General features: G+C 36.8%; 1 protein-coding gene across 1 annotated transcript in view; it reads left to right on the top strand.

The window, feature by feature from the left end:
* slc6a13 (solute carrier family 6 member 13) overlaps positions 1 to 11821 on the top strand; it is a 30548-nt gene extending 18727 nt beyond the window's left edge. The window contains exons 8-15 of the mRNA XM_066724285.1: positions 1994 to 2097; positions 2568 to 2692; positions 3289 to 3401; positions 5783 to 5920; positions 6503 to 6605; positions 7109 to 7209; positions 7645 to 7815; positions 8104 to 11821. Coding sequence (XP_066580382.1) covers positions 1994 to 2097; positions 2568 to 2692; positions 3289 to 3401; positions 5783 to 5920; positions 6503 to 6605; positions 7109 to 7209; positions 7645 to 7815; positions 8104 to 8265 — 1017 coding nt within the window. The 3' untranslated portion in view covers positions 8266 to 11821. The remainder of the gene's footprint in view (positions 1 to 1993; positions 2098 to 2567; positions 2693 to 3288; positions 3402 to 5782; positions 5921 to 6502; positions 6606 to 7108; positions 7210 to 7644; positions 7816 to 8103) is intronic.
* The last annotated feature ends 978 nt before the right edge of the window (positions 11822 to 12799 follow it).

Genomic DNA, 12799 nt, shown 5'->3' with positions numbered 1-12799 from the left:
GGCTATCTTTTAAGTATGCAAAACATCTATGTCACACTATGTAGCACATCTTTACAAAATACTTACAAAAAGTGCATACTTAGCTGAAAGGGAATGTATGTAGTTATTTACAACAAATACAACATGCTAAACCAGTAAATTCACAGTGCAAACAAGTGCAGGTGCAAAGTACAATTGTCATTTCAAAATCGACCAATGAACCAGCTGGTAGAATTTCACAAACTTCATTCATGACTGATCCCATTGCAGAAGTATTGTTTTGCTGCTTTTTTATTTAATTTTTCTTATCTTAACCTGATTTTTAAGCAAACTTTGAGTAGGCTTCAAGTGCTCTGTTTAGATTCTAAATAAATCTAAACAAACAAATAAACACTGAAATTAAATTACAAACTTCATGAACTCTCCATATGTAGTTCTTCTGTGATCAGTAGTTTACACAAGTTGAATGTGTCCATATATTCCATATTTATCACCGCCCACATACTACAATAATATCTGTAATTTGGTACAGTAAAAAAATAAAAAAATAAACACACAATTTAAGTTTAATTCTACAAATAAATGCAAAGACTAAACAATTAGAATGAAGCAGAAGAAAAACATCCGTTTACTTAACCTCAGAATAGTTAAACATCATTATGCACAATAAATTAAATAAGCATTACCTTGAGAGTTCATAATAAGCTATGCTGTTTCGTTAATGTTTAATCCATATGAAGGTTAACTTCTGAAAAAGCAGCAAACTCCCAAAATAAAATGAATGTGATGAAAGCATTTCATTGCACAGTAAAACAATGTTATTTTGCTTTTGGTACATTAGTTTCATCACTTCATTTGTAGGTAAGTTAATTTCTTGTAAAGAACATCTCAGTCATTAATCTTAAATTACACATTTTTAATGTATTTTTACCTGTAGCCTACTAGTTCAAGTAAATGGAAATATATATTTTCACATTACAGTAAAATTTAGTCATATTGGTTGCTGGAAATGAGACAGATAAACCCACCTGACACCAATTACAACTAATTTGTATCTAGTGGTCTGTGAATGACAGCATCAAACAGCATAGCACAATTATTTCGGTACGGTAACAGCAGGAAACGCAAAAAACAAAGAGCCCTTTGGATCACATGTCACTTTATAGTTCCCGGAGTCAGTACATTTTCCTTTCTTTTTTTAATTTTCCTTTTAATTTTATTTAATTTTATTTAAGTGCGTGTGTGTTTGCTATCCCCATTCTGGACATGGGCAGACTATTCAGTGTCGTCAAAGCAAAATTGAGAAAATGAAAACACCCCTCATTTGATCCGGAGCTGGAGACCCCCGCTCACCTCTCCCGAGCTCAGTGGAAAAATACAACTTGGCTTAATGTGGCAGGGAGCATCGGTGGCCAACTCTTGTAGATAGGAGGCAGAGAGAGGCAAGAGAAAGCGGTTTTGTTTAAATAATGAGTTACTGGTACTGATAAAAAGCAAAAAGAACAAAAAAAGAGAAGCTTGGAATCGGAGGAACAAGTCCAAAGTCTTTTGTTTGTCTGCAGGATAAGTGAACCTGGGACTGACAGCACTAGACACCGCAGCCCTCGTCCACCCGAAAATCCATCCACAGGGCAGGTACACCTTGCAGATTAATCTAGCACCTGTGCAGCCGAAGCCTTTTCACTGACACACACTGTTCTTCCTGGGTGTATAAGAAAATATCTGATTGGAAGCATCTGAGTTTTATTTTAATTTTTTCCCCCCACCCTCCCTGTGGTAACAACTTCCAAAACCAAGGCAATTTCCAAACGTTTGTGTCACGCCACACTTTTGTACGCCTGTCTTAAGTGTACATTTGTGTTTGTATTTAAAGAACTTGTGCATTTAAGTTCCCTGTGTTATCTGTCCACCATGTACCCTGAGCCAAAACATTCACATGCAAAGAGAAGGCAGAAGTCCTACTGGCCTAGTAACAGAGTAGAACAGGAAATTGAACCATGTTTTTCTCCCGTAGGTATGGATGGACGCAGGTACCCAAATTTTCTTCTCTTATGCCATTTGCCTGGGCTGCCTTACTGCTCTGGGGAGCTACAATAAGTACAATAACAACTGTTACAGGTAGGCAATTTAAACACACAATTTAAGTCAGTTCTATATTACATCTCACCTGGAAATTACTCTAACGTCACATTGTTCTCTTCTGGCCTGCTCAAAAATCTTCCAAGACACAAACCTATAGTTTAACCAGACAAATGAGCCCTTTTAGCATACAACAATGTTTATATGTGCATGTGAAAACTTTTGCCTCATAATTGTCCAGCTTGGTTTAATTTCAATGTCTCCCTCAGATACTTGCTTAGAAACCAAAGGAAAAAACAAAATAGTATTGTATATCTGTCAGAGACAATCTTTCACCACTTTTAAGTGTCCATTAATTGTACATTTGTGTTGATCTGAAGGAATAAAAAAATGAATTGCTCAACTTTGATTTACTTCTTGTTTATTTAAATAGCAGTTGTTATGTTTCAAACCACTGACATTGTCTGTATATAGCAGACATTCAGCAGTTTTTTTGTTGTATATTACAGAGACTGCCTGGCCCTGTGCTTTCTGAATAGTGGAACAAGTTTCATAGCTGGGTTTGCGATCTTTTCAATCCTGGGCTTCATGTCATACGAACAACAGGTGCCTATTTCCGAGGTTGCAGAATCAGGTAAGCAGTTCTTCAGCGAATGACCTGAGGACCGTAATGCATTAAAAAGCCAGACCTACTAAACATCTGTTTGACCTGTGGTGGCCTTGGAAAAAACTGTGCTGTTAAAATATTGTTCTTGTACAGAAAGTTATGGAAGGGACTGACCTCTGGGCCTTTAATAAGAGGGACTGTGAGCGTTCTAAGGATGGCTTTCTGACCTTTTTGTCCATGAATCGCAATACATTAAATTATACCATCTTGAGGGACTATTCTGTAATCTATTGACCTGTAGTCCAAAACATCCTGAGGAGCTAGAACATGGAATAGAATCAAAATAATTGTGTTTCAGATTGTTTCAAAACATCTCATGTAAAACCCTGGACAAGTAGGGATGCCACTATAGCCTATAACCAGATGCTTAGGCCATTTTTGTAACAGGGTTTTTTCACTATCTGGGTTTCATTTGTTGGGAACACAGGTTGCACTCCAACCATTTAAGTACTTCAACGTCTCCATAGCACTTCCTAACTGAGCAGTCCAGGCAATTGCTCAGGGATGCTGCGCGTGAATGCTTTTCAGTTTGATTGCCATAACTGCTGCATTGTTCTCCTCAGGTCCTGGCCTGGCTTTCATTGCATATCCGCGTGCCGTCTCCATGATGCCTTTCTCCCCGGTCTGGGCATGCTTCTTCTTCATCATGATCGTACTGCTGGGGCTCGACAGCCAGGTACACAGACACACACACACTGCACCAGTGCCAAGCTCAAGACCTCATTACATCATCGATTACTTAAGAGACTTAAATGTTTATTCTGCGCTCAGTGAATCCATAGTATACGGGTCAATGACTTGACTTGCATTTTTTGTGTCTGAAACCATTATTTTCCTAATCATTTTTTAAATGAATTCATGTAATATATAACATTATTCTATGATATCTACTTTATATGGAACCAATTTAATTTTATTTAAATATAATACATTTTTTGAGTTTTGGTGTTCCAAAGCCCTAAAATGTCAGGTGGTGCAACCGTCCGAACATATATGCAGAGAACAAATTTGTAGTAAAAAGGTGATTTTACTCAATAAAATTCTTAATCAAATAGTTTGGCATAATTGTATGTTAAATTGCTTATAAATTATTAAAAGTTGTGAAAGAGTGCTATGTTAAATGTATTCATTTTTTTAAAAAATACAGAAAAATGCATTTCTCCAAATGTCAAATGGCACAACCCATAAAAAAAAGCGCCTTTTTTTGTAATATTACCTTAAGACAGGATTTGACATCACAAAAGAAGACCCTGAATGACCCCTATGCTGCAGTAACAAGATTAGCAATTCTCTCACAAACATTTGATAATTTGACACTTCTGAGCCATGTTGAGGGTGGGTCAAGTTACCATGTCAGGTGGTATGACCCCTGGAAAACTACCAAAACAAAAATAGTTTTGTAGCAATGTATGTTTTATTTTAAAAAGTATGTATACACTTTACTTCAAGGCCAAAAGTTAATATAGGTGTGCTTGTTAGATTTGAATTGAGTTTGAAAAGTCAGATGGCGCAACCAGAATTACAGTTACACCAATGGAAAAAAGTCATGTTAATTCATGTTTTTGAATATATTAAATACATTTGAATGATCATAATAATCTTTCTGTATGATATTAAGTTAATTAAGTGCATCGATTTTAATTCATTTTTGTTTCTAAAGAAATACCTGAACTAAAAAAATTAACCTAGCATCTCATTGTGAGCCTCCAGTCCAGTGACAGAGTCGTACATGAAAGAATGTTTGATAGTTAATGTATGTAATACACTGCATTTATGGTCAGGCTTATTAATTCAGACATTTCATATAGAAAATGTATTTTTAAAATATTGTCAAAGATGTTTTCACTATCTTATGTGTGTTCGGAAAATAATGCCTTTTGTATTTAATGAAAACAGTGATTTTGATTTATTCTTTGCATTTCGTGGTACAGATTTTGCATAGGTTAGGTTATTTACTAAACAATGTCTACACATTTCAGTTTGAGTGGTATTTCAGCATAACATTTTCATCTCAAAATGTCCCTTACACTTTAATGGAGGAAAAGGTCAAAATTTCAATTAAAAAAAAATCCTTATATTCCTTATGTATTCCTTATAATGTCAATTTTAAAAATGTAATTAAAAAATACATATAAAAACTTAGGGCCATATTAAATCAAAACTTTGACCCACCCGCTAATAGCAAACTACAAATCTGTACATTATAGCAGTTACATTTCTGTATAGAAGAAAGTGGCATCTTACTGAAAATGAAGCCGCAACTGAGTACAGTTCTGTAGTTTTCTATTAGTGGGTGGGTCAAAGGTTTGATTTAATCCGGCCCCTAGTCTAAGATGTTTAAAACAAGTGAAAATGGGTGTGAGTTAAAAGCCAAAAGAAACCAGAATAAAATACATGAACTTCTTTCTTGTTATTTTGTGACAATTCATTGTTATTGAGCATATCAGGCATGGTCAGGTGGTGCAACCAGCAAATGTATATTTTAAAACATCAATTTTCATTGCAGCTGCAAGTTAAGTCATAAATATAGCTTTAACACCTTATATAATGTATACAAATAATTTTTACAGTTTTAAAAAAGTTTTTCTTTCTCCCTATGGGAAATTGGATGCTTAACAACATAAATAAATGTCCATTCCTATGAAATGTAATAAAAGCCCCATAAATAAAGAATTTAAAGGGAAATTTAGTCTGTTATGAATTTTAGACAGTACAATGATACATATGTACTTGTATCCAGTTGTGGGAAATACATTAAAAGTATATATATATATATCTTTAATTAATAAATGGTTTGCACCACCTGACATTTCTTGGGTGGTAAAATCAGAAATCTTATAAAAAAAAATTTAATGCCATCTTAAAAGCTATAAAACAAACAAGAATACACAGAATACATTCTTGTGAACATTAAAGCATATTTTACATCCATTTTGCTGTGCATTTTTTTTTTCATTTTGAAAACCTTATTTGTCATTGACCCATACATTGGTTTATAGACACTCTTTGCCCTTTATTTGACACCTGAGTTCTCTCTCCCTTTGCCACCCTGTCCAGTTTGTGTGTGTGGAGAGTCTGGTGACGGCCATAATGGACATGTACCCCTCTGTCTTCCGCCGCAAAAACCGCAGAGAGCTCTTCATCCTGGCTGTGGCTGTTGTGTCCTACATGATGGGCCTCCTCATGCTCACTGAGGTATTTATTATTAGTCATTGATTCAGCTGATGCTTTCAGCCAAAGAAGCTGACGCAGTACCCATTCATACAGCTGGGTTTTGTAGCGAGTCCCTGAGTCCAGGTAGTTAACCGTTCTCGACACCCATACAGGTTTGATGTAGACCTTATTTGTCCCTCCACAAAACAGTGATTAAAATAATAATAATGAAAATGCTAGAAACCTATGTTTGAATGTGCAGTTGAGGGACAGTGTGAGTAACCTTTCTTCTGTTGACTCACAATCCATGCTTCATTGATTAGATAAAGCAAATACATTCAGTACATAAATAGTTGAGTTTAGCAATGGAGAGTTGAGGTGAAAAGAAAAACAGGAGAAAGTGTGACATCCCAGACCACGGGTGCCCACCGCTTGTGTGTTAATATTGATATACTATAATTCATTGCTGTTAATCGTGTCAGATCAGGTGGCAAATGTTTCTGAGCCAATGCATCTCTAGCAGCTTTATGTTTGACAACTTTCAGAGACTAGAAGAGATCTATTGGAGTCTATTAGTACTGTTCCCAGACTCACCCTACAGCACACCTTTATGTCTTTTTACAGGGCGGGATGTACATCTTCCAGCTGTTTGATTATTATGCAGCCAGTGGGATGTGCCTCCTCTTTGTGGCTATTTTTGAGACAGTTTGCATTGCATGGATTTATGGTGAGTATTTGGTCACATTATGTGGGAAGATATATGATGGTGTCTGTGTACACAAAAATCTAAAACAAAATGTGTTTTTAAAGGCAACCTAAAACAGTGGAACATTGATTTGATGAATACACTTAATATTTTTAAATAAATAATTCAGGTTCCTATGTTATAACACAATAACACCAGACTTTATGTCTGTAATATGTATGGTTTGACCACCTGTCAACTGAGACACAAGTTAAAATCATAAAACAACCCATCAAGCTCCTGAGCTCAATATGGGCAATTCTCTTACTCTCATCCAACACAGATTTCTCTTAAGAGACACCAGGTTATTTTCCCTAGGCTCTTGGGATACTTGATGTCAACTGAGTGCTTGTCACAAATGCCCAGTTAAGATGGAGTAGATAAACAGTTTTGCCTGATCCACGACCTATTTGAAATTCAGTTATTACACACGTTTTGTATTAGTCCTTCCTGTCAAACTCACTTCAATTCCTTTGCTTTTTTAGGTGCTGACCGTTTCTACGACAACATTGAAGACATGATTGGTTATCGGCCCGGACCTCTCATCAAGTACTGCTGGATGTTTTTCACGCCTGCTGTGTGTTTTGTGAGTTGATTTTAAACTTGGATTGCTTACGGTGGGGTTGGAAGATAGGCCTGGTTTCCCTTTAGTTACTAAATAATTCACAAACTCTAGGAGATGTTTAGGATAAATGGCCTATCTACACTAATCACCCATAAATATGTATATAGTTCTTTAAATAACTGCAGTATCCAATAAATGCATTACTAGGTAAATAACGTGATAACATTTTAAAGTATTTGCATAGTTGTATATTTGCATAGTTAATCTCCAATTGACGCTATACAATTTGTGAAATTATGATTATCATCCTGTTTCACAGGTGGTTCACACAAGAACTAAACTTTATCAAACTAAAGATGCCCATTTTAACACGTTTTACTATATACTATGAATTTCACTAATAAGAGAAGAGTGTGTTTCTTTTCCTGGGGTAACTGTTTTTTACCTTTTCATCAGGGTACCTTCGCTTTCTCCCTCATCAAGTACACTCCTCTCAAATGCAACAACGTCTATGTCTACCCCTGGTGGGGCTATGTCCTGGGCTGGCTCCTGGCCCTCTCCTCCATGGTGTGCATCCCTCTGTGGATCATCTTCAAAATCACCACCATAAAGGGCACTTTGAGACAGGTAAGGACATCAAAGGATGCCGAACTCATTCAACGTCAGGTAGAAATGTTTGGGGATGGTGGATATATGTTATTAATGTTGTTTCTTCTACAGATAGAGAAACTGTCACTGTCACAGAGATTAGATTAAATCTCACAGACATAATTTCACTGGGGAATTTCAAGTTCCCAAAAAAGGCGAGGCATTATGTAGAAAACAATGGCGCTCTTTTTAGTACTATAGTAAACATTGTGGCGCTTCTGAGAATCTTGCTTTAACCCTGAAGTTGTTTGGTATTTGTCCACACAGCGCATCCAGCAGCTAATCAGACCTTCTGACGATCTCCCCAAGACCAAGAAGGAGCAGGAGAAGCTTCTGGCCATCTTTGCACCTGATGGGGGTGTACACCAGCAGGGGGAGCCCACCAAAGAGGGGTACTTCCCTGTCCCTGAAAAGGAGTCCAACTGCTAGAGCCACAACTAATAAAGCCTCCTGGTCTGAATAAAGCAGAAGGCTGCTTCCACTTCTTCAATACCTCAAACTTGACATCCAAAAACCAGATATGCAGAAAGAAAGAAAAAAAGAATCGAAGAAAGAAGAAAACAACGTACCACACCTGTGAAGTTTTGTATTAACTATTGTGTTGTCAGATACAGATTGTCGTTGTTGTTGATTAATTTTATATTTACTGATACTTTAGTGGAGCAAGCTGCAAGCGGAGTTGGAAGCTTACTGTGGGCACAATATCATCTCAAAAAAGGAAGTCTTCAGTTTTGTTTTTCTTTACATTTTTCACTGGGTTGGCTTCCTATTTTTTTATAGTCATTACAGTGCCTTTAGATATTCATTGGTTTGTGTTAGATGTTGCGAATGTCCCCCAGTGAAGTTCACCTGACATGGAAGAATCGTGATTGGAAACCACTTGATGTGTTTTTCAAAATGAGAGAGCAAGTTTTCTTTAAGTGGTATTGTTTTGTTGAATTTGAGGAACATTTCAAATATTTAAAAAGAAACATGCTATATATTTATTCTTCTAGATTAAGAGAGATATGTTATTACATGAAGAACACCAACAGTACTTTATACATCCTTAGCTTGAATTTCTGTTTCTCTCTGTACAGACATTTGTGTGAAAGTTTACCACGGATTTGGAGGTTGGGCTCCAGAACTGTAGGTTGGTATGTTAAGAAGAAAGGATTGGTGGACTCTTGTCATTTAAAACATTGGATTAATGTCTCCCATAAAGAAAAAATCTAAACAAAATCAAATGACAAAACAGAAATAGATTCCCGAAAGGCTCAATCATTTAAAATCTCTGCTCAGAGTGCTGGTTGAGTCCTGTAGTCCAACGAACGCAGGTTTGAATATGGGCTCTGTCATTGGCGATTCCCATATTAGAAATGCTGATTCAAATATGTTAATCACCAAGGGACAGCATGCTATTGGCTAAGTGCCATCTTCCAAGGTTGGAGTTCATTTGGCTTCCTTCAAAATGAAAACTACTGTGGTTTACAGGGCCCTTTTGTCTGCAGCATGATCAGACAAGAGCTGTGCAGTACCCACATCTCTAGCATTCGTTGCTGGAGTTATAGGGAGGAGCTGAATCACAAATTAAGAGGATATAAAAGGAAACAACGGTTGCAGATTTCAAATTTATCTTTAAATCAATGAAAAAGGAAAGGATAAGATGATGAAAGTCCTGCACCTCTGCCCATCCAATTTAATAGCTTATTAACTCCCTGATCGTGATTAATCTCTCAGCAAGAACACCACCGTGTGTTTTCATTATTGTTCAAGGAAAGTCAAAGTGATGACTCCTCCTTCTGCTCATCTCTCTGGTATTCGCTGAGAGAAGTCTCCAGTTCAGAGTGCATGGACTCTGACATGTACACCTGTAACAAAGCCACCCGGCTGCTCTAAGGCAACACCACTGTGATTAAACCTGGCTTGGTAACTACATTAAGTATGACATCATGCTAGGTGCCCAACTCACTAGCTGCTGATGACACTTTTATTCTCTGTCCAAGAAATGGGGCTACAGTTATCTTTCTCTCCCTAATGATACATATGAAACCCTTTAACATGCACCTTATATCATTAAAGAGGAAGGAGGCCAATTTTGCTTTGCTTGATATGCGCATCCATTCAACAAATCTACATATGAATCTAGTTGCCCATGAATGTATGCCAGGCTGCTTCTTTTAGATCCATAAGCTTTGTGCAAGTCATGTGGCACTGCCTCCAACTAATGTAAAACTGGTGCCGGGATTGCAGTATCTTATTGCTGGAACCTTTAAAAAAGTCTTCCAGCTACACCTCCAAACCATTGATTGCTTTCCTTGTGTTTCACCCATCCCATCTTCCTTGTGCACTTCAGCATTTTGATTGGCCAACTTCCAGCTCAGTCTCCTCTCGTGCAACATGCTGTAGAGAAGAGGAGAGTACATGGGTTATTAAACAGTAGCAGCATTTTCCAGAGTGACTGCTGGAGTCATTCATATAAGGCCAGGTTCTCTATTTGCACCATTTTCTAAGGGAGATTTGGCATCAGTGTGTTTGCAAAGCTGTGGATTATCCAATGAGGCATTTCCAAAACAAAACAGGATATTTTGTAAACACATGAAAAAGATCTAATTTAGAAAAGAAAAGCTCTGTTTTTGGGGAGGAAAGAGCCATAAGACTTGAAAGTGTTATGTGGCATAATTGCAAAACTATAGGATACTATTTTAATAAGAAAATAATTGTTTTACATTTGTTACACACCAAGTTATAGTACACCAGAGTTTACAACATAGAGATCCCTGCTCACAAGTGCCGTTCAGCTATTCCTTTGTATGGGAAAGCTTGCATGCCTCATAATAGTTTTATATGCATTAACAATCTTTGACATTTCACACAACTGCATCTTTGCAGGTGTCCTGTTACTTGGGTCATATCAGCAGGGCTAACTATATTTACTGTTAAAAATAGGAAACTATATGTGTAACCAGGGACTCTTGCATGGACTGAAACATGTACACTACATGCCATAATCAAGTTCATTTTTGATAAACTAGTCGTGTTTTATGAATATGACCCATATTATTTTCAAAAGGGGCAAGAAGATGTAGGGGATTTTCAAAACATGATTTATGTAACCAAATTATTTTATATTATCTTTAAAGGAGCATAAAGATGACACATTACATCCTAGTGAGTATAATATGTGACTTGAATTTGTTTTTAGGGATTACTTTTGCCACCTTGTTTCTTACTTGGTACATACTCCTATGTGTCTTATACACTAGTGTTTTGTTATGCAGAATGAAGCTGTATGGCACAGTCTTTAGAACATCCTAGATCAGCTATAATATTCTGAAAGAATTGTAGAACTTACTTCCTTATCATACGTCTCTGGGATCATTGCAGAGGTCCTGTTTCCAAGGGAACAATTAGGTTATACTGGAAACAACAATCCAAGGAGAACCGTCCCAGAATAACAAAGTCCACTTTTTGTGCACCTGTAAGCCTAAATGGGGAAAAGCATCAAGTAAGACATTCTAAATAAAGTAAAAGAAGCTGTCAATTCGCCTAATATTCCATATTTATTGGATGATACTTGCCTTGAAAGAACATGATCATGTATTATTTTTGATTAACTCTCACACAAATGTCTGTTGTTGTATGATACTGTTGTTTTTAGCTTTTAGATTTAAGCAGATCAATTGTGATTACGGTCCTTTCTTTAAGTCATAACCTTTCCAGTCACTAATTTTTAGTGATAAGTTGACAGATTGTTGTCTATCGGTTTTTACAGATATACTGACGTAGGCATGTTTTTTTTTTTTTTTAATCTCATCTTGCTTTTTTATATACCTAAAGATAACTTGAGGATATGCAAAAGCACATTAATTACAACCTCTCTATGGATTTGTTGTCAAAAGGAGGCTTGATTGTGGTACTTTGAACTTTTTTATGGTTTTGTTTTTTACAGTTTTTGTTTTTCTACAAATTAATGGTGAACTATAATATACATTTCATGCACTTATTCTTGTTTCTGTTTGCCTTTGATGAAGGACTGAATGCATCTTCACGTAGGTTCCATGTTTTGTTTCCTTACACCGATTTATAGTTTATACTCTTGTGGTTTTTGTGGGCAGAATAGGAAAAACCTAGCTATATATGGCTGTATATGGCTATACACTAAATGAAAGAGACAGAAAATATTCTCACTATAAAATTGGGTCGAAGGAATCAATGCAAGTTAATTATGATCATATTCCAGTCTAGACTACCTGAGTGTGTTACTGTAACTGATGTTGCCATCTCTCCGTGTTTCAAGAAGTTGATTATTTTTCTCATTGTCTTTTTTATTTTATTTTTACTAACCTGTGTTGTGCAAAACTGGCTGTTATTTTATGTGTTGAGACAAGGGAGTATTACAATTGCACATATATAAAAAGGGCAATCATAAACATTCATATTAAAATGGACAAAAAAGACTCAGATTACTGGTTAAATCCTCCCAGAGGAATATTAACTTCACAAGCGTTGGGTTCTTAAAGCTCAGTGAATCTTGGTGCACCAAGAGCTGGCTTTGTCTGGAGATTTATTGGGTTTGAAAGCTGAAAGGCTAAAAGGCCAGGACAGAATTCTTCCTGGCTTAGAATGTCCGCTGTATTTGCCTGTTGCTCTTTTGATTGGAAATTATTAGTTTCCAGGTTTGGCCAGTGTTGATGGGAGCAAGATTGATGTTGTTGGCACCGAGGTTGGGGCCTCACACTTTCCTGAAGAATCCAGTCCCTGTACTTCCTTGATTCAAGTTTAATCTCTGTGAATTGAGACCTTAAAAGGAAAACCCGCATGGACTGAATGGGTCGATCTTTTATTCAAATCCAGTGTCTTCAGTTTCCCAAGACCTTCTCTTCCACACCTAGGCCAGCTCGCCTTTCACTGGCAGGATGTTGGTCTGGCTTGCACAGTGCCTTTCTGTTCAGCTGGGTGTGTGTGTGTGTCAGTCTCCTTG

Source organism: Amia ocellicauda, chromosome 15 (assembly GCF_036373705.1).
Source record: "Amia ocellicauda isolate fAmiCal2 chromosome 15, fAmiCal2.hap1, whole genome shotgun sequence".
NCBI lineage: Eukaryota > Metazoa > Chordata > Actinopteri > Amiiformes > Amiidae > Amia > Amia ocellicauda.
This window is presented reverse-complemented; position numbering and strand designations above follow the sequence as displayed.